This window comes from Aythya fuligula, chromosome 8, assembly GCF_009819795.1.
Source record: "Aythya fuligula isolate bAytFul2 chromosome 8, bAytFul2.pri, whole genome shotgun sequence".
Taxonomy (NCBI): Eukaryota; Metazoa; Chordata; class Aves; order Anseriformes; family Anatidae; genus Aythya; species Aythya fuligula.
In genome coordinates, this window is record NC_045566.1 from 20755626 (window position 1) to 20781381 (window position 25756).

At 44.3% G+C, this 25756-nt stretch overlaps 1 protein-coding gene across 2 annotated transcripts; it reads left to right on the forward strand.

Moving 5' to 3' along the window:
* The first annotated feature begins 492 nt into the window (after positions 1-492).
* FAM20B (FAM20B glycosaminoglycan xylosylkinase) lies at positions 493-25288 on the forward strand. Of its 2 annotated transcripts, none has more exons than XM_032192226.1 (8): positions 493-545; positions 6811-7340; positions 10018-10104; positions 12434-12543; positions 14794-14965; positions 17480-17671; positions 19816-19875; positions 21581-25288. In XM_032192226.1, exons 2-8 carry the CDS (start codon positions 6964-6966, stop codon positions 21810-21812), a joined length of 1230 nt encoding a protein of 409 aa, XP_032048117.1. In that variant the 5' UTR covers positions 493-545; positions 6811-6963; the 3' UTR covers positions 21813-25288. The 2 variants fall into 2 exon arrangements, with proteins under 2 accessions (XP_032048117.1, XP_032048118.1); XM_032192227.1 differs by lacking the exon at positions 493-545 and adding an exon at positions 881-940.
* Positions 25289-25756: the final 468 nt, after the last annotated feature.

The window sequence follows — 25756 nt, forward strand, 5'->3', positions numbered from 1 at the left end:
TTTTTTTTTTTTTTTTGTGGTGTTTTATTTATTTATTTATTTTGAAAAACAAAAGGTTTTAATTCCTCAGCTTAAGCAGGGGGGGAGTCCTGGAAGAAAACGTTGTCTTCTGTAACATAACGTGACGCCCTGCAGCCCTATAACTGCTGTGGGGTGCCCGTTATACCCCCCCCCCAGCCCCTATAGGGCAACCTGTGGGGCTCAGGGGGCTCCGGGCACGATAGGGTTAACCCCTTTCCCCTTCCTCACCCCCCTCCCCTCAGCCGGCCGCAGGTGGGCGCTCCCTCGGCCGCTGCCATTGGCGGAGGGCGGAGCGGGCCGCCCTCCGCCGGCCTATCAACGGCCGCGCCGCCTCCCCTCGGCCAAGCCGACGGCGGGCGGCCGATTGGGCGGCGGGCCGCGCGCGGGAGGCGGGGCGGCCGCCTATTGGCGGCGGGGCGGGGCCGGGCCGGCGGGCGGCACCATGTTGGGGGGCCGGCGGGGGGGGAGGGGGCCGCGGCGGCGGCGGCGGTGGCGGCGGGCATGGAGCGGGGCCGCCGGGAGGGGTGAGTGCGGCCGGGGCCGGGCCGGGAGGTGAGGGAGGGGAGGGGCCCTGAGGGGCCGCTGCCTGCGTGGCTTGGCGGCACCTGGGGGCGGGGGGGCCGTTACGGCTCTTACGGCCGTTACGGCCGTTGGGCCCCCCGCGGGCGGCCCCAGCTGAGGCGCGGTGCGGGCCCGGTGCCGCCGCCCCGCCTCGGGCCCCTCCGGGCAGGGCCGGGCCGGGCCGGGCCGGGCAGGGCGCCTCGCCTCGCCTCGCCTCGCCCTGCCGGGAGGCAGCGCCGCCCCTCGCTGCCCGCCTCGGCCGCTCGGTGCCGGCTGCCTCTTCCTCACCGGGGCAGAACCGGGCTGGCCCCGCTGCCAGCTTCCAGCCAGCGCGTAAAAACGGCCCCGGTGCTCCCAGGTGCGTCTGAAATGAGCCGGCGGCTCCAAAAGCTTCCCAGGGCAAAGTGCGGTTATATAAACTTTGTTTCCATACAAACCCTGCTTGAAGGGAAGTTTTTCTGCGAGGAGGATTGATGCAGCCTGGCTTCCTGTGGCCTTGCTTGCCACGTCCTACCGCGGCAATTCGTGCCTGCCTGCCACCTGCCCACAGCCCCCCTCTCCCCAGGACTGCTCCCCGTGTCCCCGCCTGCCCCCTCCTCATTGCACAGCCAGCTCCGTCTGGGGGTGGGCAGTGTTTGCCAAGTGGCCGGCCAGCTGCTGGACAGCTCGAGGAGATGCCCTGGGTTGCCCTTGGCTCCTTGAGTTTTCTGTCCTCTACCTGTTGGGTGTTTCCATAAAGCTCGAGGAGGTGATCCTCTGAGAAACGTGGCAGAAATTTAGGTGATGGGTTCTCAAGTTGCTAAGGAACATAGTGCGAGCGAGGTAGACAGGTGAAGAAAATGATTTTGTTTCTCTCAGTACAGGAATATCTCAGGCAGTCACTGGTGTTCACAGCTACAGGTGTGGATAACATGGGTTAAAGTGCTCGTGATCTTTCTTACTTTATCTATAATCTCTTGGTCATGCAGAGATGCAGTTGTGCACGGAAAACTCAAGCATAGGCTGTCACTAAGATTTTGCCTATAGGTAGTGTGGGTTTTAACAGAAAAAGCAGGCAAGTAAATGCACACGAAGCCTTGTGCACTGGGTTACTAAACTAGTCCACAAAGCAGCGTACAGAGAGTAGAAGTGACAGAATGAGTCTGATGGATCTACGCAAAGCTCTGTGGGAGCCAGGCTGTAAAGACTGAAATATCGAGGCTTATGCAGGGAGAGAAAGCAGGAGCTGTGAGGGAGCTGGCCAGAGAGGGGAGGGGAGGAAGACTGATCGATCTGGTGAGGATGAAGTAGGCTTTGGGAAGAGGAAAATGTCACTGCTCTCTACGCCGTTTCTTCAAGGCATTTTCTGAGACATATTGGAGAACTTTTGAAGACCTTTTCATAGGAGATCCTAAAGGGCATAGGTGTGGTTAGGAAGAAAAAACATGAGTATAAATAAAACTTAGAGCATACTTAACCATATTTATATCAGGTTGTCATTGCTTGAACTATGATTTCTTGTGTCCTAGCGCTGACAGAGCAAACTTTTGCTCCCACTCAGACCTTTTCTGTCAATTGGAGCATAACAAAATCCATTTGTGTTGCATGTGAGTTTTTGAGATGGCAGCTCAGATGGTCCTCCACTAATGTGGGCTGCTGACAGTAACAGGTTTTGCTGCTGTTTGTAGCAGGTAAGTTTCATGCTGCTTTTTGATCTGGGAGTAAAGTGCTGTGCTGTTGGTACTCAGTGCCAGGGGGCGTGCTTTCATTCAGGTGCTTGTCCGCACAGTGACCCCACCGTGATATTTAGACGATGCTGGTGTTTGGGTATTGATTTGGGAGATGAGTTACTTGCTGAGAATACAGACCTGGCTGTAACAAGAGACAAAACTGATCAGGAAATAGCCTGACAAGATGGTGAAAATCAAAAAACTTTTTGGGGGCAAACCCGGCAGTTGACCGCACTGTGGAAAAGCTGGCATGGTTGTTTATTTCTGTTTTATTTTCCTAGCTGTTCAGAAGTACGGTAAGATGGCAGAGAGGGAGGTGTTTTTTTTCCCTGTCTTTTTGGGACATGGAAGTAGAGTTCGGGTGATGAAGCGACAAACTCTTTGGGTTCTGTTTTCTGTTCAGTAATGGTAGCTGGAGATAGTGCTAAGCAGAATCTCGAAAAAAAAAGTACTGAAACCTCACCACTGTTAGAGTTAACCTGGGCTTGGTAAGGGATCAGTGTGGCTGCCCTATATGGGGAGAAGGGTGTGGGTACTGGGGCTGTAGGTATTGGGGTTGCTCCGTTGGGTTGTTCACTCTGGTTGGAGGCTTAAAAATTGTTTGGCTTCTAGGAACTTTGGCTGTTCCTTCCCTGGTGCCTTTTTGTTTCAAGAACATCTAGCATTGTTTCATATGCCCGCTGCTCCTGTGGCCGTGATGTAGAACTGACTGGCTACTCGGCCCCTTTGTTCCTTGGCAAAGTGGGGGCATCCTTTCCTTGTCCTCTCACCTCTCTCCATTTCTGGAACTATTTCCTTTCTGAGTCTCCTTCGAGCTTATTGCTGTCCCTTATTTTGTCATTGTCCTGGGCTCTTTCTGTCCTTTGCTCTGTGGAGTTCTACTCTTACCCTATTTCCCCCTTTAACATTTTTTTTTTTCTTACTTGTTATTTCATTTATTTCTGTGGCCACCCTTTCCACCTCTGTCCTTGTTTCAGGACCAGCTTCATCCTTCCTGAGCTTTCATAATCCTCCTTGCCAATCCATCGTGACAAACGCTTGTGCTTTGCTTTGGAAAGAAATTAAATTGTCCTTTTGGAAGAAATTAATTTCTTTCAAAACCGCATCAATATTTTCTTACAGCACCCGGGTGCTGTCACTCTTAACCGCCTTGAATTTGAAACAATAAAGCTGAAGTTCTTGCTCTCCGTGGTGAACTTCTTCGCGCAGGGATTGATTTTTGTTGGCTCGCTCTGTGCAGCAGCGAGCATAATGCTGGCACCTCCCGGGTACCGTGCAGGCTCTGCAGCTCGTGTGTGAAATCGATTGCGTAGCAACCTCAGGGGGGATGGTGTTTGGGGGGGGAAAGCAGCTGAGGACTCACATTGGTGTCTGTCAGCGAGGACTGGGATGGAGCTCACCTGCTTGCAGTCGGGGCTCAGGCGGAATGTAAGGGGTGGTTGTATGATGTGGTGAGAGGCGTTTGCTGAGGACTGGTCATTCAGTTACGGGAATTACCAAAACGTCTTAGAGCAAATATTGAATTTCTTTTGCTGACTTCTGTCTCCATTGTTGGAGGCCTTCAGCCAAAATTCGTTTCAGAGCTGTCACAAAGAATAGGCTAAGTAAATGGCCTTTGATTTAAGTGGTAGCTCCGAGTTGTATCCTTCCCTCTCCCCCTGCCCCGAAGTACCCCTGGAGAAACTTAACATTCCTGAAACGCAGTGTAGGAAAGTGGGTGCCCAGCTTGAGCTCCCAAGATAAGAAACGTTTCTGTCCAGTGCTTTAGGCAGCCAACCCTGGCTGTCAGGCTTTCTAAAGATGTGTGTGTATGCATCTCTCATAATAAGGAGTAATCCTGAAAGAAGCCGTGTTCTTCTGTGGGACTTCTGACAGACTTGGATGGATTTTAGAAATGAATGAAAGCAGATCCCAACAACCGCAGTGTTCAAAATGATAGAATTACTAGTTATAAAGAAATAAATTATGATCAGAGGGAACAGTTGTAGCTTGATCTGCCTTCCTTTCTTAGATTTAAGAATATTATCATTATTTTGGGCTCTCTTGGGAAGATTTTTTTCTTTATTTCTAAAACAGGGCTCTCGGGTCAGCTACATCTTCCTCGTCTGTGCCTCTTGTTGTCATGCTTGCAGTATGCAAATTGACATGCTGTGCGGAGAAATGCGGGCTGCCTACACAGAGCTGAGATGAACAATAATCTGTGTTAATTACCGTATAAACATCTGGTTTGTTGTCTTTCACTGTTGGTACAAGTGCTTGTTTTCCAGTAGATAAAAGTTAATACCTCATGGTTACCTCAGGACCACAGTGCTCAGTTAAAGCCTTCTTTCACCCTATTCACTACCCTTTAGAGGGTTTTTATGTTGCTGCAAGTGGTTGCTCTTAACGTTAACCCCTTTGTTCGTGTTTCACTTTTAACTCGTTGCTGTGAGACTTTCACTTTCTTCCCTGCCTCTGTTGACAGGCCTTATAGAAAGTATTTAAGAGGCAAAATGTGTAGCTTGGGAAAGGCCAAACTGCACAGAGCTGTCACCTAAAGGAGGGCAAAAAAAAATAATCCGGTGGTAAACTGGGCAAAGAGCCACCCTCTCGCAGCTTTGGAGGCTGTCACCTGTACGTTGGCTCGTGCTCAGCTTGGTGGCTCTGCTGAAAAAGGTCACTGTGAAAATAAGAGCTGACAGCTGGTCACAGCATTTCCTCGTCCCTGTTGGTGGGCTTTTTGTAATGGGGTTGCTAACGGATGGCTCAGCTGCTCACCTTTGTTGTGCTGGGGTTTCGGCTGCACATTAGGCTGCCAGCAGCACTGGGCATGGATGGAGCACGGGACCACCCCGCGGGTGGCGGTGCTGACAGCAGTGCCGTTCCGTACCTAGGACGGCTCTGTCACCGCTTACTGCCTCATCTCCTGTTAGGGGAGCTCTCTTTGAGAGCTGCTCTCCTTGGGTTGGCTTAAAACTGGCAGAAGGAGGCGGTCGGTGGTTAGATGGGTGTGCAGCCTGGCTCACCGAACTGCCTCGCAGTATGAAAGCTGGCAGTGACACACGGGGAGCTGGGGGAGCCCCACCGCTGGCAGGGAGGGTGGGGCTGCCTACTGCAAATTTGTTTAAGGTGCATGAAGTCATTCTTGGGCTCGCGTGTGGTTTTATACCGGTATCCTTACACCGTGGCAAGCCTGCTTCTGCGCTGATGACTTGCTCAAAGTCAAAGGGTGCACCTCAGCGTTTGGCACAGCCTCCGTCTTCAGTGGAGGTGCAGCTCTGCAGTGCGTGCAGGTCCTCAGCACCTTTGCACCCATTAAGACCTGTGTGAGCAGGGCACGATGTCCACGCAGGTGCTTCAGCACGGCTTCTTCAGCCGGCTGTCATCCGTGTCTGGTTGGCAGCTCGTGGTCTCGCTGTCCTTTGGTTGCTGCTGGTAAATGAACTTAGCCTGCATGGCTTGTTTTTCCAGTGACATGATTAATAATGACTGGTTTATACGCTTATTGTTAAATCGCATGAGAAAGCTTTTCTATATTAGTCCTACCACGGCTCAGGGTGCCATTTGGGGTTTGCATGATTAGCATAGCTTGGGCAAAGAGAAATCTCTCTTGGCTCTGGGTGCTCCTCAGAGATGTGCCATAGTGTCTGTTTCCACTTGGTTTTTAACTACTGTTGTTGATAGTGTGGAGATAATTCCTGTCCTCATAACTGAAATAAAGTTGTTTAACTCAGTGTTATGTTGTCCTTACATGGTAAAACTTTACAGGCAAAGACTTGTTGAGGGGTGGGGCACGTCTTGCAGCCCAAGGTAAATATAGAAGCACATGTGGCTTTAACTGTGTTTTGGGTGATGTTTCTGGGACTACGGTGCTAGCGTTTTGTGTTTTTTCCTGTTAATTTGTTGTTGAGGTTACAGACACTTTATGTATTTTTTGTGGTTACTGGTTTTACAGTTGACTGCCTGAGATGCAGAGTTAACCACAAGAAAGTGAAGATGTCACTTTTTTTTTTTTTTTTTTTTTTTTTTTTTTTTTTTGAGAATGGAGAAAAGAGGAGTAAATTACAGTGGTTGCAAATGAAATGCAATAAATTAAGTCCTTACAGCTTCAGGAACTAGGCAGTGAAACTGTTCTAGCTGCTTTATTAGTGTTAGAGAATCTACCTGGGACACCTCTCTTCAGCGGCGAACCTCGAGGAGACTGGAGGTCCTGGGTTCTTGTATTAATGGAGTTTGTGAAATTGGAGCCATTGACTTGCACTATAATTCTCTGCAGAATTCTCACCCATTGTAGTTGCAGCTAGCAACATACGCTGTTGTGATTTTGGCTTCGTAGAGATGTTATCAGGCAATTTCCCCTTTCTTGTAGATTGCTTAAAGGCTACGGGGAGGCAGCAAAACACGTGGTTTAACTGAAACGCGTGGGCTTTAGGATACCAGTGTAGATAATCCAGACTTAATGTTCCAAGAACAGACTTGATTTTTCAGCTTGGTGGGATCTGTGGGAAGACAATTAAGTTCGTATTTTGTTTCCTTTTAGGAGTACCAGAAGATGCTTCAGTGGCCATCTCTCCCTTACAATGCAAGTTATGAATGAATTCATTAACTAACATCCCGCTCCTCACCCTGCTCTCCGATAGACTTCCTGGAACTCTTGGAAGCAAGAGTCAGGGGAGAAGGGTTGCAAGTCACCATGAAGCTAAAGCAGCGAGTCGTGCTCCTGGCCATCCTCCTTGTCATCTTCATCTTCACTAAAGTTTTCCTCATTGACAACTTGGACACCTCAGCTGCCAACCGGGAGGACCAGCGCGCTTTTCACCGCATGATGGCGAGCCTGCGCGTAGAGCTGGACCCTCGCCTCGACCACACGTTGCAGTCCCCCTGGGAGATTGCAGCCCAGTGGGTGGTGCCTCGGGAGGTGTATCCCGAGGAGACGCCCGAGCTAGGGGCTGTTATGCACGCCATGTCGACGAAGAAGATAATAAAAGCTGACGTGGGATACAAAGGGACCCAGCTGAAAGCTTTGCTAATACTTGAAGGAGGACAGAAGGTTGTCTTCAAACCCAAGAGGTAAATATTGCCTTCAGTGACTGGGTTAATAACAGCTTTATGTATTTCTTTGTCTCCACGTTGTCGCATTAACCCAAGTTACAAATTTGCACACAAACGGAAAGGTCATTCTGTTATTTGTGAGACAATACAGAGCCTTGCTGGTCCCCTGGTAACACTAGGTTGCTGTGCCAGCTGTCTGTCAGGCTGTACGGCTTGGTGCTTGCACCAGCCTTGCTGCAGGTTAAAAGAATAATCACTGTGTTCAGTCCTCAGGGAGTGTTGGTTAAATCAACGTGTTTCTTAGCAGTATCTTCGCGATTCTGGAAGTGCCTGTTCTGGCAGCATGGAGACGAGTCTTGCCTACTCTTTCTCAATTAAAACTGCCAGGAGAAAATGCAGTTCAAAAATAGGGAAGGAGGGAAAGCTCACAGTGCTCTTAGAAGTAGATCTGGATGTCTGGTGTAGCTACATATAGGCTGTAAAAATGGCTTGGTAGGTCAGAACGAAAACTCGTTTATCTCTTGTCTGGCAGTAGCAAGTACTGGAGGAGCAAAGTAAGAATGAGCAGGTAGGGATGTTTCCTTGGTAAGGCCTGTTTACAGTGATCTGAAGGGAAATTTGATGTGATTGGACATCTATGAAATCTTGAGCACATCTATAAAACTTTTTGAACTGTTTGCCTTTGGGGGAAAAGAAAGTAGGATAAAAAGATGTAAAAAGCTGTTTTTGTGGGAGCACATTGCAAATGTAAAGTGTTGTCCTCCCAGAATGAGTACATCTCTCTCCAAAGGATGCTGGACTGAGAAATTATGAAGTTTTTCTGACATGTTAACGAGTGATTAGAGGATGAGGAAAAACATCTGCCCTCCACTTCCTGAACTTGCACTCCTGTTTCTGTATGATCTGTTACTGGCCTGGCTGGAGCTTCGCTGTGGGGCCAGGCAGCATTTAACTGTGTGAACCTTTCACACAGGAGCATTGGTGGTATGGCAGGCAGCTCATCCAATATGTGTCATAACAAGTTGTGGCACTTCCATAGCGCTTTCTGTTCAAGTGAGTGCTGTAAAGAGGTTCACCAAGCACTACGTTACACTCCAATGTCCGTGCAGGCAATCCCTGACTATGCTCCATCAAGGACATGTGCTGCTGGGAATGTTTATAGGAGTGCTAGACAGTTTATAGGAGTGCCAGACAGTATGGCTGCAGCTGTCTGTTTGTGACTGCTGAATAGCTAGATGTGGAGGTAGAGTCTTTTTCTGTCATTGCAGGAGAGTCTGCTTAACTTTCAGCTTTTGACCTGAAAGGTGTATGAAAGCTGCTGTATTAAACAACCTTTTTGAGAGAGCTCACTGGCTGGAAAAGAATGGATTCTCTTGATTTGCCACCTTTGCCCTGGGAGGTGCTAGATGCCTATTGTGCATGGAAGCAAGAAGTTGATTGTGTTTTACTGATCAGTTTTAGCTCTGCAGCTTTCAAAAGGTGACCCTGCTTTCAAAAGCCTGCTGTAAGTACATGCAGAAGACCTGACTCTGAAGCTGTGTTCTTTTGGTAGCTGTCTAATTTCAGAATTACTCAAAATCTAGCTTAAGATAATATGCTTAATGGTTGCTACCATTGTATGCCAGTGGGTTAGGTGAAATAAAGTACTTGTTTGGAGCTAAATTCAAATTTGGCATCTGTCAAATCTTCCTTCCAAAAACTACATAGCATCCAGCACTGGTTAGTGCTTTCTTGAGCTGCCCTGCAGAGACTAACTGGTACTCAGACTGGTGAAATGTTGTCTGGCCCCAGAGATTTTCTCTGAACAGGTTTAAAACATCAAAGTAGAGCCCTGTGGCTTCACGTACGCTACTGCTGCTTCTGCTTGAACCCCAAGTCTGTTGAAAAATCATCCAGTTTACACAATTAGATTTATAGATGGAAATGAGAAAATAGGTAATCTAATTTGGCCTTGCTTTGTGTGTTGCATTTCACTCATTTTCTCAGTATCTATAGTGGTGCTTTACACTTCTTAAGCAGTATCTAGACCTGATTCAGATGTCATGAACATCTGAAGTTTTTATTTGCCTCCACTATTTAATTAACATCTATTTAAAAAAAAAAAAAAAAAAAGCCCGACACTTCACCGTGGTATGCTGCTGCTGTTGTTGTAATGAGTGTCAATTTTTTACTTCTTGCTGTTGTGTCTTTTCTTCGCCAAAAGAAAGGGACTTTCTGTGTCTGTTATTCTCAGATTCACGCTTGCTGATCTTCTAACTACAAAAGATTGCATTTGACATTTCTGCCACAATATCAGATTGTATTTTCTTGTTAATCTACAATCTATTCTAACCCCCGAATCATTTGTAGAGTTGCTGCTTTCCAGTATAAATAGGCCCCTGTTCTGTAGCTGGGTCTGTGTTCTTTGTTCTTAGATGTGACTTGGCATATGGTTGAATTCGAACTCATTAGTTTGAATGGGCCCTGCTTCCCAGGCTCTTGAGACCACTGTAAATTTTTGACCTTGCCTCCTTATTTACTACTTCAGTAGTCTGTACACCATTTAATCTCACTAATTTCTCCCTCTCCCATAAGCAATCATTTTGAAAGTGACCCAGAGACCATTTAGCTTAGCAGTTATTGTACTTGTTTCTCTGAACAGGAAAACTGATGGAAATCCTGCCTGAATCACTTTTTTGATTTACTTCCATTACAGATATGCCAGGGATTATGTAGTAGAAGGAGAACCATATGCTGGCTATGACAGACACAACGCAGAAGTGGCAGCCTTTCACTTGGATAGGTATGCAACTATTGGACTACGTGGTTTTATTGTCTCTGGTAAACTCTTTCTCAGAGTGGGAGGAAAAGGAGTCCCTTGAATAAAGCATCTCACATGTGAGATGTTTCTGACCTGCCAATATGTCACATTGAAGCCAAAAGTAAAAGTGATGTTTTTAATTTTTTGTGAAACTGCATTGCAAAGATCTGGCTAGCTTCTACCATTAAGGATTTTTGTGAGATACTTGGAAAGGAGAATAAGCACTGAAACCGCTGTAATAACATATTCGGAAGGAAGAGTGAGCCAAATTTTGTGCGAGAGTCTGAACTGCCAAATGTGATAGATTAATGTCCACTATGCTAAAAGTAAAGGTTAATGTCTAGACTTACAGTTCTAAATATGAATCGGTGCACCCTGGAGGAAAAGCAGCTATTTATCTATTAATTGTGTTCATGGGTATTGAGGTTGTGCTGTGGACCTGAGCTGGAGGTGAAATTACCAGGGAAAAAAAAAGAATCCAAAGTTACAGTAGATACGAAGAACAGGATGGAAAATACCGAACACTGAGTATCGATAGTTGTGAAATGTGGGTTAGAGATGCAGTTTCATCTTGAGTAATTGAGTGTAGTCTTGGTCTCCTCATTATAAGAGGATGACGTGGGCACCTTGCAGAAGACTTCTGAAGACATTTAAAGATGTTAATTCTTAGATGAAGAGATGTAAATCCCTGTTCAAGGCGATAGGTAGGGACAAATAATACAGCGATTTACTTAAATTTAGTTTTAGTCTTCCCTTCTCGGTACATAAATAAGAGGCTCTTCACTGTGAGTAAATTTGTAGGTGGTTAAAGGTATGTTTGCTAATCCTAGGTCATCTGTGGAACTCATTGCACAGGTGATGGAAATTGGTTTGGTGATAACTAGTTGCATAATTCCCATCACAGTTGGTGCAGTCGTCAGGCAGCGGGCCAAAACCTGTGTGTGTGTTAAGACAAAAAAATTGTAGATGGAGCCAGATGTCTGTTACTCGTGTGTTTTCCAGAAAAATACAGACTGCAGTTTCCTTGAAAAAGCTGAGACCAAACGTTGTAAGACAGCAATTCAAAGCCCCATCCCAGTGTCCAACCCCTTCCTTCTCTTTCTTCCTTGTTATCTCTTTGGCTTTTTTTTTGGAGGCCTTTTCCTCTCTTTTTATATATGTACCTCTATATTCTTCAAGAACATCTAGCAAAAACTACTTGCCCATATAACATACATGTACATTTGTTTTAATCGTGACCGTTGCATATTTTGGCCCAGAGTCATCTTGTTTCAAGAATGACCCAGATCATACTGTGTTTACCACCGGTGGGGAGGTTGTGCTACCCCAAATACTGGACTTTCAGCTGTGGGCCTGAAACTACAGGGACAGGTGTTCTGGATATGATTTCTGCATTTATCTATTTGTAACGCCTGCATTTTCTCAAACTGTGCATATCTGTACTGGCTGTGAGCTTTGTTTTCTTGCATACATGGTTTGTTCGGGTAGACATTTTATGGAGCCTTTCCTGAGAATTATTTTATACTTATGGGACCTGCTTGTTAAATAATGAAAAAAATTAAACAACCTTGTAGCTATTAAGGAATGACTCTGCCAGTATTGCTGTGGAATGGAGGTTGTCCCTTCAAAAAAGGGACCGAGAGTCCAAGATGCAAGGACTACCAAATGGGTATCAAGTGTACATTAAGGTAGTTGGGTCTGTGGAAGACATGAGAGTAGCACCTGGATCTCGATTGCAAGTCTGATGATTATTCGTCCCACCTTTTTTTTCCAGGCACTTCTCAGACATGTGGTTTTATTCTACCGTTCTAAACTCCTAGATTGTTTACTTTCAAGCGCGATTGAATTGGGCTTATGCATAACATTTTATCAGATTGTAATTTCCACAAATTAGGAATGATCTTCCCAGGTGACCAGCCCAGAGGCCATATGGTTTCTGCTTGAGTCTGTTCACAAGATGTGATAGATACTTCTGGCATCAGGTCTGATTTCTCAGAGTTGGAACATGATTCATCCTGTGTTGCTCTGCTGCAAATAGTCTAATAAAGGAGTGCCACTGATGGCCTGTAAAGCAACTGAACACCCAGACACTTCAGAAAGAGGGGTTTATTTACTTGGCCTTGGAGAAGTGAGGAGGTTGCTGCAGCGTTCCAACTTTATTCCCTGGTCTCAAATCATCTTGATTTCACACAGTGGCACAGAGACAGTGTATTGTTAGGTTATTTTTAATTTAAAACTGCTGCCTGTGTTGCTAATTCTCATCCCTCCTCTTGTCATTTTGTTTGTTTGCATGTTTTTTACCCCAAATCAGAATTCTGGGTTTCCGACGAGCTCCGCTGGTGGTTGGCCGGTTTGTGAATCTACGTACAGAGATCAAACCAGTTGCCACAGAGCAGCTTCTGGGCACCTTCATGACTGTAGGTAAGTAGATTCCATGGATTGTGCAGCCCAGTAAAGAAAAATCTTTTTAATGGAAAAAAAAGAGCTGTGGGAATCTAACACAGTTAGAGAACAGTTAAGTATCAGACAGGAAGCTGGTAAGCCTCTTTCTGTGCCAAGAGAGATCCTAACGCTTGTATAACCCCAGCTGGTGGGGGAGGAGGACTTCTTTCTCCAAGTGATTTTTCATCTGTAATTTCTCTGTTCCAAAATGCTGCTGTTACAGATGAGTTTTTTTTTTTTTTTTTTTTTTTTTTTTTTTTTTTTTTGAGTAAAAATTGTATTTCTTTTGTCACAGGCTGTTAGAAATGTTTGTTACTAGGCCTGAAAGGAAAAGAATGGAGTTGTGTTTAATGCTGACACGGGTTATTTGGGATAATTTATAGAGCTGGTACATTGGTTGGTGTTCAGTGGTGTTTGTGCCACGTCAGTCTGCTAAGCATCCATAACTGTGTTAGAACTTCCTTATGTTGTTTGCAGTCACAATGCTGGAAAGGGGACTGAATAGGAATTCCTAATGTGAGCTCCTACAAGGTGGTCATTAAGCACAAACAGGGGACTCAGCCTGCACCCTTAAATCCTTCAGGCTTTTTATAAAATACCTAATAACCACTCTTAAAAAAAAAAAAATACTAATAAAAAAAATTAGAGATGATTCTTTCTTCAGAATTTAGAGATGATTCTTCATTACAGCTGATCTGTGTGATGTATGTGTCTGTATTTATTTCTGTATTACAAACACTGCTGGTAATCTCACCTTCTAAGCTTGCTTAATGCTTTCAATTATAAGGTTGAACTTTCAGAAGTGAGTAGCTTTGCCTTGCCAAACTTCTTGCATTTAGATTGGGTGTCTGCTGCAGGCAGACTTTACTTTTTCTCATTTCAGCCAAAGTAACTAAGCAGTTTTCTAGCACAAATGCTGACTTGAAAAGTACGGCTCCAAAAATTTTTCATTGCCTCCCCTTAGGTTCCTTGGAACCCCTTGTTCTACAGAGCATAAACCAAATACATGGTCAGAACTGTGACAATTGCACTAGGGGGGAATCTCTTGTCAACCCAAATTTGATTCTTCTTCTGAAGTTTTGAAGGAAAGATCGTTCATGAATGCTCAGTACAGATTTGCTAGAGCTCTGGCTAGAATCTCAGATGCTAGACTTACTGTAAGCCATTCATAGGAAGCAAGGCTTGCAGGGTTGTCCATGCAAATTGAGATCTGGTGGGCTGCAAGTTCGGTACTGTAAGTGATCATCTGCTTGATGTCCTCCAGCTGTCCAAATGGGATGCTAAGAGCACAAGAGCCAGTTCTGGATGGGGGACTGCAAAGGAGTGCTGGCTGATGTGATGCGGATGATTGCGATGAGAGATTGGGACCCACCGTGTAAGGATGGAAAGTGAGAAGCACATGTTGGTGTCTGGGGAGGATGTTGGATGTAGAGCTGGAGGAAAAAGGACGGGGAATAAGAGGTGTCGCAAGGAAGTGAGACATGGTTGAAGAATGTTTTGGAAGAACATCTGTGGGAATGGAACGGGAATTGACTTGGCAGGGGTCAGGCAAAGGCAGGTTAGGAGGATGTGGCAGAAAAGGTTAAGCTAAAGAAGTTAATCCAGACTACAAAGATTATTTTACCCTACAGGCTACATAGTACTTAACAGACTAAAGGCTGCTGGGCTTCATCATTTCTCTTCTGTCAGAAGACACCGGTGAAACTTCTGACAGAGCTGCATTCCTGGGTCCTAAGAATGTTGGCTTGTTTCTCCTGCTGGGTCAGCTCAAGTAGCTGAATTGTGTGGCAAGTCTTACGGCTCCAACTTTGTGTTCTGCTTAATCTTTTTTTCAGTTGTCTCTTCACAGTCAACTTTTTCAAAAAAGTGTGAAATCTGACCAGGGCGTTAAACAAGCAGTGCTAAGGTTGCAGAGTCGAGGTCCAGAGGATTAGGAAGGGATCACAAAAAACTTGGTGATCGTGCAGTGTTGTTTTTATCATGCTGAGAGATAATACAGCAGAAAATATAAATACTCTCACCTTGAAGTATTAGTCTTTAATGTTGTTTTGAATGAATGGAGGATGTCTGTCTAATCCCTTTTGAGCCTTCCTCTCTCAGAGAGAGGAAGCGTGAGGTCAAGTGCAGTGAAATGCTGTTGCAGGGAAGGCTCTGCTGCAGCAGCATGCTCCTGAGTTTCAGTTGTCATCCCTCAAATTAAGTTCTACTCTATTTTTATTTCTTTTTAAGGAAATAATACTTGCTTCTATGGAAAGTGCTACTATTGTCGGGAAACAGAACCAGCTTGTGCAGATGGGGACATCATGGAGGGGTCAGTGACTCTGTGGCTACCAGATGTCTGGCCTCTTCAGAAGCATCGGCACCCTTGGGGTAGGACTTACCGTGAAGGCAAACTTGCCAGGTATGAGATCGTGACAGGGTTAATCTTTGTACATGATAATCTGTACTAGAATTGTCCTCGCAGTACAGTGGCTAATTTAAAGGAACAAGTCTTCTCTAAACCCAGAGTTTGCCAACAGCTTTCTTGATATAACAGTAGAAGTCAAAAAGTCTAGTGTGTGATTTAAGTGAAAATGAGCAAGAAAGAAATCTTCATTGTTTTCAACAATACTAAGAGCTGTCCTCCTTTTTCTTGCCTGGTACATTAACTCCACCATAAAGTCACTCCAAACTCTGAAAATGCAAGATTCCTGTGCTGCTAAACCTCGTTTTGATACCATCGGTGCTTGGGGACCACACATCTGAAGAATGCTTTTGTAGGAGGGTACACGTGGGATCTAGGGTCTTGTACAAAGACGTAGCATGTCAGAATGTTTGGGTTGAAGATGTCTTTGTCATGACCAGAGCAAATGGTTTGGACCTTAGTAATTTTTTCCAAATTTGTATCCTGGACAAGTGATTAGAAAGAGATTTTTAGTCTTTGATCTAAGATTTCCGTTGATTTCCAGTAATGTAGTCGTTCTTAGTTTCATCCAAAAGCATCATTGAATTATTTTAGAGCATTAAATGTATAGCTTGATTTTTGAGCAGCAAACGTTATCTCCTTTTCAGCAGGTCAGAAACAGCTGAATTTAGAACATGGTCAGTGTTCTAAAAAAAATCAAACTGACTGAATTTTGTGGAGGTGTGTTCTTTTTTTTTTTTTTGAAGGACTGTTTTTCATTGTACACTGCCTGCTTATGTAGGAGTTTACCCTGATACCTACGCTGACTTGATTGACATACATTGTATTTTAAACTTATGCTCAGATGGGATTGCATGGTCCTGTTTTGTACCTTAGTGTGTTGCACTTCTGACTTCTATGGCATCAGGAGAATTAAAAGGTCTAGATGCCTTGCTCTCCTTTTTCTGTGTCAGATAATCATGGAAAAATGACTGTAGGCATTTTCCTCCCAGTCTCGCTACTTCTACTCTGCCCTGAGTTGGCCTTTAGAACATAAATCATCTAGTGTCATTAGTCTACGTAATTTTTAATGGAAATGTGATAGATAAAATTCCTCACCTTTGAAGTCTTAGGCTAATATGATATTAAGGATCAGAAATAAATGTCAGAGAAAGATCTGTCTTGAAAGACTGAATGAAAAATGAGAAGAGCACATAGTATATCTGAAAAATTGTTCCAAGAATATTAAGTACTGATCTAAAGTAAAATAAGAGAAAGAAAAACAGTAGAGGGAGAGAGAGATATAGCATAAAGGAAGTGTATCAAGTACGAGGAAGAGCACATTCTGAGACTTCTGCCTTGTGGGTTCGTGCTCTAAGTTAAATGCAGGTTTGACCTGGATGCAGAAGAAAGGGGAAACTAGAGATTTGTTAACCAAAACACTGAGAAGATAAAATTTTGCCATTCTGATTTGGATAACTGGAGGAAAGATGGGATATTGGAGCTCGGAGTCCAGATCTCTAGAAGATGAGGTGGGGTATGTGACAGTTCTAGTAGTTAAGTTCTTATCTTTTCTCTGCTTTTATTACTGTGTGTGATTTTGAGCATATCAGTGAGTTTCTCCAGCTTTTATTTCCTCTATTTCTCTTTCCAATTCACAGATGGTTTAAGGCATTTCCAAGTTAACTGCTATTTTGCAGAGGATTGTTTCAGTCCTTACATGGAAGATGTTATAGAAGTACTTGTTATTTAAGTAGACAGATGGAAAGGATATACGCCAAAGATCTGGCTGATTTGGTGGTGGTGGTGAATAGCTTTGAAAACTGTAAAGAAGAAAATGAGAAAAATTTAAAATCCTAGCTTTGGAGAATTGAGACATGACATCTGTGTTGTAAGACTGCAGGTACATGCATAGGCTATGTGTATAAGAAGAGGAAAGAAAAGAGAAGCTTGAAATCTTGCCAGTGGAGAAGAAGGTGAGAGACTCCAAAAGGAAAATGGGGAGGAAAGAAGCAACTGTGAGTGGAAGAGAATGAACACGTGGGGCACTTAGGCCAGTGGAAGACATTAGTAACCACAATGAGGTTATTTACAGTAGGCAGAAAAAAAGGATCAGAGGGTTGCTGGAAAGCAAGACTGGTGGCAGCTGATCAAGGCAGTAGAAATAGACATGATACTCAAAGTCCTTAGTTAGAAAATGAGGGGAGGAGAGTCACAATGGACATCTTGCAGTGAGGCAGCCCAACCACGGCTGCCTCGTGAGCAGGAATTAAGCAAACTCTGACCTTCTCTGCTGGAAGATAGTGTGTAACCTTGTACTAAAACTATAGCTCCATACCCTCCTAGGGTGTTAATACAGGTTTTGCTCTTCTAATAAAACATTTTTGTCTAGCTCTTTCTTTTTTATAGAGCCTTGATTGCTGCATTTAACTTTTCTTTAAGCACTGATAGTTGAGTAGAGGGACTGCTTTAAGTACTTGTGGTGTGAGTGTTCCTTGAAGATTTGGTTTGGTTTCTCTTGGTGGCTTGCAGGTGGGAGTATGATGAAAGCTATTGTGATGCTGTGAAGAAGACTTCACCTTACGACTCGGGTCCCCGTCTGCTTGATATCATTGACACCGCAATATTTGACTATTTGATTGGGAACGCCGACCGGCATCACTACGAGAGTTTTCAGGATGATGAAGGAGCCAGTATGCTCATCCTTCTGGATAACGCCAAAAGGTGAGGCAAAGGGAAGTCCTGGTGGCCAGGCCTCAGGAGGGATGAGGGCACGCATTATCTGCTCTGTCTCTGTTTTCTTTCTTTCTGTCACTTACTTTTCCATTAGTACATTTTTGCTAAAAATCCAAAGCTTTCCCTCTTATTAGGAATTACTCACCAAACATTAGGGGCTTTCAAGGGCTGGTGTACTTCCTCGGTGGTCTAGATACATAGCTGTGCCTGCTTTGGGCTAAGTCTTCATCAAAGTAAAGAAACTTCCAAATTAGGCCAATACAATTTGTTTATCAAAAGCAGCTTTTAAAGGTTTGTCTCTCCTCCTACCACAGATCTGCCCCAGAGTTGTACTCATGTAAGTGGTAGAAGATGATAAATTTCTAGGATTTACTATCTCCTAGCGAGTATTAGTGAGTGTCATAGTACAAGTAGATACCTTCAAGATGTCATTCTGAATGATTTGGCATTCTGTGCCTTCTGGATGTGTCTACTACAGCAATAAAAGTATAAAAGTTTAAAGTAGAGAGAGAATTGATGGTAAGAGCAAAATACGACAATGTGAGTGTACTAGGTGCTTACTGCTGGGATCCACCAGCCACTGAAGTCTGGTAATATCTGTGATAGATGAGGAAAAAACATAAAAGTGTGATAAGGCGATGAGTAATGCTATTTTTTGCAGAACCACGCACTTGAAAATACTTAAGAGACTTTGTAAATAATTTTAGATGGAAAACGGTAAATATTGTCACAAAAAAAATGAAACACATAGTAACTGGGAGGAATGGATGAGAAGTCCTTTTTGAGGTCAACTTTTGTTGTCAGATGAGGCAATCGCGGACAAAAGGACTGACTGGGTGAAGAACTCACTGAGAGCAGCCCTGCAGAGAAGGACTTGGAGGTTGTGGTAGAATAAAAAAGCTCGATGTGAGCCAGCAGGGTGTGCTTGCAGCCCAGAAGGGCAACTGTGTCCTGGGCTGCATCACCAGAGGGGTGGGCAGCAGGGGAAGGAGGGGATTGTCCTCCCTCTACTCCGCCGTGGTGAGGCTCCACCTGGAGCCCTCTGTCTGGGTCTGGGGCCCTCAGCACCAGAAGGATGTGGAGCTGTTAGAGGGGGTCCAGAGGAAGCCATAAGGATGATCAGAGGCTGGAGCACCTCTCCTATGAAGAAAGGCTGAGAGAGCTGGGTCTATTCAGCCTGAAGAAGAGAGGGCTCCAGGGTGACCTCATTGCAGCTTCTTAGTACTTAGAGGGGGCTTATCAAAAAGATGGAGAGTGACTTTTTGCTCAGGCAGACAAAGACAGGACAAGGAGCAACAGACTTAAACTAAAAGAGGGGAGATTTAAATTACATGTTAGGAGGAAATTCTTCACTCAGAGGGTGGTGAGGCACTGCAACAGGTTGCCCAGAGAAGTTGTGGATGTCCTGGAGGTGTTCAAGGCCAGGTTAGATGAGGCCCTGAGCAACCTGATGTAGTGGGTGGTGTCCCTGCCTATGGCAGGGGGTTGGAACTGGGTGATCCTTGAAGTCCCTTTCATCACAAGCCATTCTATGATTTTACAAAAACTGGCAAAAAAAAAAAAAAAAAAAAAAAAAAAAAAGACATGTATGTAGTTGAAGGCTAAAATACTATGAAATTCTTTTGGCAGGCCTCCCTTAGAAAGTGTGATCATGAAGCGTTAAGCTTGATCACCTTGTATATTGAACCGTTGATCTAAACTTGGACATCTAAAATACTGTAGGGCTAATGTTTCATTCATTCCCTGTCCAGCTGTGTCAGAAAGGCAAGACTCATGCTCTGTGTCCAGAATACCAATTATCGCTTTCCCCCCCTTTGCAAGATGAGCCCAATTTCCTAACTCCTCTGAAGTTTGTTTCCAAGGTGCCTTGGTCTGATAAAGAACTAGGTACACTGGTGTTGCTTCCATTTAGCTGGTACATTAACTGATGCTGTTGAGAGTTATATCTGTAATTGGTCATGGCCTGTTTATGTTTTAATTTAAATGATTTAAGCTCTTGGAGCATTAAATTGCCTAGTATTGATTTTTGAATTCTTTACAAGTCTGTTGATGATGAGAACAACATTAAGTGTTCAACTGCTTCACTTTTTTTTTTTTTTTTTTTTTTTTTTTTTTTCCATTTTGCTTTTCAGCTTTGGAAACCCTGCCCTGGATGAAAGAAGCATTCTAGCTCCTCTTTATCAGTGCTGCATGTAAGTGAAATTCAGGGATGCTGTTCACTCTGCTTATGAAATTTCTGTTCTTAGATTTGCAATACAATTAAGTTTGAAGCCTTCTGGCAACCTGAAAATACTCACTCAGGTACACAGTACTTTCTTTTTTTGAAGTACTGTGTGTGTTTGATGTACTGTCAGTGCTCAAGAAGCTCAGAAATACATTTTTATTAAGGTAGTAAATCAGATGGTAGACTAGAGGAAGTAGTCTCACCTCCAGGTCACTGGTCAAATCTATTCTGAGTCAGTATGACAGGTACGTTGCATCTGCAGCTGTCTCCATCCAGCTCCTGCTGAATAAAAGTTCACATCACGGTTTGAGTTCTCCCTGACAGAAGCTAAGGACTCTACGTGTCTGGCAACTTAACTACCTGCATTTCGAAGTGTTCCTTCTCAACTGGACTATAGCACTGCTCAGGGTGTGGCTTTCAAAGAGAGGTTTGTAGTTTTTTGCAGGATTTGGTTTTCATTTTGGCCTTGTGAGCTGTGGTTTTTGCTCATTTTATTTTTATTGCCTGCAAGCTGTTGATTTCTGTTTTCTGTGGCCCCTTTCTCACCAGGACCTTGCTACTTCTCATTAACAAGTAAATACAAATGCCAGGAAGAAAAGTACTGATAAATCTATTTCCTGCATCTGTTACTTCAAGATAACATAGAGTCCTTTAAACCTTCCAAAATAAGCATCTAGCTGAGAGTTCCTTGAGCCTGTCCTTGGAGGGTTCTGACTCATGAACTCCTCAGCCTGGAAAAAAGCCTGGGAAACCTGGGAACTCTGAAGAAAGTCTGAGTTCTTGCCCCCCTGCTTGCTCCAAGCAAGGCTCTATGTATGCTACAGTACACCTGACCTACATTTTGCAACATTTTTGCAGAATCCACATGGAGAACAATTAAATTAATTGATTTTTAATTTCTTTAGTTTTCCTGTATTAATTTTGAATGCATTTTTAATTTCCTGTTTTGTGAGGATCTTTTGGAGTCTTCCTCATCTACATTCTCCCAAATGTAACCAGAAGAGATGTTTATGTAATGCATAATAATACTTCGCAGTTCTCTGCTTTTCAGATATCCTTTCTTTGTGATACCAGGCACACTTCATATAAGAAGTCATAAGTTTCAACTATTGGTTTATTACAATACTTGCTTTCATTGCTTGTTTCTTTGGAGGCCCTCAAAAGCAAGGAGTTTAGTGGTTCTAAAACACAAAAATTGGAGGGCAAATCCCAAGAGACTTCACAGAAAAGACTACTTGGATATGCTAACATGACAAAGTTAATGGCAATCGAAGCAGAAAGATCACTGACATGTTCACTTTCTGTGGAAGTTCAGTTGAGTGACTTGTGTCTGTTGTGATTAGCTGTTGGTCAGTTACACTCTTCCTGAGGTAAGGTGAGTTCTGTTTTTGCATTAACAGACAGTTTATTTTCTTTCTGTTCTGAACGTTGTTCAGAATGCCTCAGGGCTAAAGAAGTTCCTTGCTAGGAGCTGAAAGTGTTTCTATATAACATAAGAATTGTGCTGTGGTTATAACTGGTCCCCATCTCTCCCCAAACCATTTTTGTGATAAACTCCTTTTGATTTAGATAAAGTCATGATGTTATAGGCTCCTTCCAGAGGCTGGCTTTTGGCATTGCTGACGGGGCTTTAGCCGAGTGGTGGTATGATGATGTTTGTTTTTCTTCTGCAGCATCCGGGTTTCTACCTGGAACAGACTCAATTACCTGAAGAATGGAGTACTGAAGTCTGCCTTAAAAACTGCCATGTCGCATGACCCCATCTCACCAGTGCTTTCTGACCCTCATCTGGATGCCCTAGACCAGCGGCTTCTCAGCATTCTGGCTACAGTGAAGCAGTGCACAGACCAGTTTGGGCCAGATGTTGTGCTGGTGGAAGACAGGATGACACTGTCTCATTTGTAATTGTAGTGGAACGCAGATGAAACTCTTTTTTTAAAAAAAACAAAACAAAAAAAAAGCGATAGAAAAACAGCACAATCAGTTCTGACAGGCTGTGGCCACGATGGACTGAAATGAACAGGAAGCTTCCGAGCCAGAGAAACAGAGGTGACGCTGGCTTTTACCGTGGGCTGACAGCAGTGAGAGGTGGGAAGTTTGAGCCTCGGATGGCTCAGTACCTGTAGTGGCATCTCGGCCATCGCGGTGTGTCCATTGCCGGCAGTGGACGTTGCACTGGATGAAAATGGCTCCTGGTGTTGGTGGAAGCGCGTGGAATACAGACACTAAGTTGTGGACTGGTTCTAGAGGGGTGAAACAGAGGTGAACAGTACGGTCCTCTCCCCTTCTCTTCCCCACATACGGTTGTGTGAGTTTTGTCTGATTCAGGGTTGTATGTAATCAGCTGTGAGCTGGTTAGGCATTTTACTGCTTCTTTAGAGAACGAGGAAGTGGTGAATAAAATAATTACTAGACTGAAGAGTTGCGCCCCCACCCCAGGGGGTGGGATGTTCTTCTGAATGCCATTAGGGGTGGGAGAGGGGACCTCTGCTGCTCAGCTGCCCTCTCCTCGATAAAAAATCTGAGAAAGGGGGCTGCCTCACTTGTGATAAAGGTTCAGTGTTATCGCTGAAGTCCTATCAAAGATTTATCCACAGGGTTGAAGATTTAAAGGAGGACAGGGTGGTTATATAGCACTTGATAGTTAAGGGGTTAAAGTAAGTTTCCACATGTCCTGTCACTGTTTTCCATTAGTAGGGAACCTGGTCTGAGTTGAGGAACTCTCTTTGCAGTCCTGTGTCTGTGTTAACCAAATTTTTGTTATGTTGTAGCTGAGGAGGAGGACAGAATCTGTCCTTGGAAACAGATTCCATTTAGCGAGGTCCTGCTGCTTACTGTATGCCCCTTTTAATTTGGAGAATCTGGACGTGTTGCTGGACTTCCCCAGTAACCAACAGCCGTGGACAAGGCCCTGAAGAGAGTGGAGAGAACCCTGAGCTGTGCTCTTTCCTCGTCATCTCCCACAGAGAGAGCTTCATGCTGCTTGATGCTGCAGTCACAGCTCAGTGCTGCCGTTGTGTGGAATGCCAGCAGTTTTTCAGTCCGACCTTCTACCTGGCCTGTCTTGCGGCTGAGCTCTGAAGCTGTGAGCGTTTCCAGTAAGTTTTTCTGCCTTGCTGCTTCCTGCAACCCCCACTGGGATGCTCTGATGGATCTGGGTGTTCATCCTGGTGTCTTCACTCCTAATGGTTTCGCCATAAGGCGAGGAAATGTTTGTGCAAGTTGGCCTTTTGGGGTGACCTCACAGCACTCATCTGTGCTAATCCTGTCATACTTCAGCACTGCGTCAGTCTGCACTGCAGACAAGCTTGTGGCCGTGAAACTTGTCACATTCGTGGTAGGTCTGAATCTGTCTCCAGAAGGGGAAGCACTTTCTTCAGCAGGTTTCCAAATTTAAAGAGTTTACATCAATTTTCAGTTCACACAGTATGGTCCTTATAAGTAAGGGAACATATCACTTCCCAAAGTGGTTATATCTTATTGAACTTGTGAGCCAGAGCAGCAAAACGTCAGTTTAAGCCCTTTTCCTTGACGTGTCTGTCAAAATCTTTCCACCTCTGCAGCAGTGTGGCAGGCAGACGAAATGAAGAGCTGTTTACTGGTGCTTGCAGCTGCTGCCATACCTGATCAAAGAGGTGTGAGTGAAAGAGGTTATTTTAAAATGTAGTTTTATTTCGTTGACGTCTTTTTGTCATTTTCTGAGCAGAATATCTTGAAAGTAGAATGCAGCTGTTCTCCTGAAATGGGCTTCTGTGTTCTTCTAGACGTCTTTTGGACTTGGCTACATCACAGATTCTCTCCACAGTCAGGACTGGAGCCAGAGTTATTTATTGGTGTTGCTAGTCAGGACCAATGTACAGACCGCTTTTTGGATACTGGTGTTAAACTGGTGCCTCTGTGGCTGTACTGGATAATATAACAGAAGCTTAAGAAGCCCTGGTCCTTTGTGCGTTTAGCCCGTGTGGATGGTGCCTGGTAGGTGCCCTTAGTGCAGCACCGAGTGCCCTGGGCTGACACATCGTGTAGCCCACAGCCACATCTCACTGGCTGGGAGGTACTGTGAGTAGCAGGAGGTGAGTGAATGCTTCTGTTCTGAAGCAGAATAGGTCCACACTAAGCCATTTTGGCATAAACTTGTTTCCCAAAAAGTTCAAGGTGATTTACGTGAGAGGGGAGACCGAAGCACATGAGAGCAGCTTGAAGTATTTTTATTTTTTTTTCTCTGAGCAAAATCATGAGCACTTAATATTTTGGGAAGGCTCTGTGGAAATTTGAAGATCAGATTTGTGTTTCAGCACTGCTGATGATTCACATTTGACTCAGTAACAAATTCTAAAAAACCCTCTGTCTTTATGAAATGAAATTCATGTTCAAGGCTTATGCTTTGCTTGTTTAGGGGCTTCTAAGCTGAACCTTGCAGTCAGATCCGATCTGGGGATAAGTTTTCCTTCAGTATGAATGTCAAAGAATTAAAGTACTGTACTGGTTTAGTTGTAAACAAAGGGCATGAAGTCAAACATCATCATTTAGGAGGAAGCAGGAAATAGGTGCTTTTTTCCTTCTTTTTTTTTGTTTTTATTTTGGTCATATTGACTCTTGTGGTCACTGGAGCTTGGTGTCCTGCAGCAGGAAAAAAGAATCAATTCCTCTCTTACCCAGAATCAGGAAGATCCAATTTTGGCATTGTAATCACTGGTGTTTTGGCAGAGATCGTTGTTTCGCTTTAATATGGAACCCTGAGAAATTTCAAGTGAGTCGTAACCATTGCAAAGGAAATAAGAAGCAACATCCAGATGCAAAACGGAGTCTGCTTGAACCTCTAAAAAATGTTTGTGAGGCAGGTGCTATGCTGTCTGTTGATGAGGTTTTCATGACACTTCTAATTCTTGTTCACTGTGCACACTGTAATTCGCTGGCTCCAGATGTTACAAAATGGTTATGTTGTGGATATTAGTAATATCAGAGCGCTTGAAGCACAGAAATCAAGAACTAATTAAAAAGAGAGCATCATCAGCCATCTGCTATTTATCTCCTCCTTCCAAAGGCAGCAGTCAGGCTGGAGGAAACACTGAAATCAGCTCCTCTTCCAGCAGCTAATGAACTGGAGTGTGTCTTGCCAAACAAACTTCAACTGCAAAATAATAATTTATTAAGAAGGTAATTTATTTGCTGCGGCAGCTGGAGCAAGATGCTTGAAACAGACACCCCTGTTGGAGCTGTCAGAGGATTGCCCCTGGGAGCAGCTGCACAAATGGAGGTTGCTAATAAGAAAACGGAATGCAATCATGACTTTCTACTTGTATCCCCCAGGGTCAAATCCCACATAAAGCAACATTGTGTGAATAAAGATTTTAATAAAGCAACGCTGATGGATTGTTTAAGTTTCTCTCCATGCCTTCCCCCTCTCCCCATTTCCTACATTTGAACATTTGAATTGTTTTGCTACTGGTGTTTCCCAGTTATTCCTTCACTGGTGCTTACCGATGGCATTTATTCCAGGGATGTATTTATTTTCAAGATTGGGATCAAATGCGCAGCTTGATTGCGAGAGCTTTGCTGGTGAGGCAGGATGTGTTCAAGAAGAGTGTACCAAAGTGATGTTAAACAAAACACAGCCAGGCTTAAATGGTCTCCAGAGAGCAAATCTATTTGGCTTTGTAGCGTGCATCCCTGGGCCCTGCAGCTGCCAAACACCTAGGCTGATTTCTTGCTTGTGTCCCAGTAGGCTGGCTCATTGTACGGTGTATTCACTTGGCAAAAGGTATGTATAGAAACTGGCAAGTGTTTGTGGTTGGCTTTTCTAAGCTTTTATTGAAGCCTTATTACGAGACGTGGCAAATAAACAGCCA

What these genes read in the sequence shown, in the direction of transcription:
- FAM20B (XM_032192226.1), top strand. Translation starts at nt 6,964, where the DNA reads ATGAAGCTAAAGCAGCGAGTCGTGCTCCTGGCCATCCTCCTTGTCATC. An exon ending in GTTGTCTTCAAACCCAAGAG is followed by an intron (nt 7,341 to 10,017) that starts GTAAATATTGCC and finishes CTTCCATTACAG; the next exon opens with ATATGCCAGGGATTATGTAG. An exon ending in GCAGCCTTTCACTTGGATAG is followed by an intron (nt 10,105 to 12,433) that starts GTATGCAACTAT and finishes ACCCCAAATCAG; the next exon opens with AATTCTGGGTTTCCGACGAG.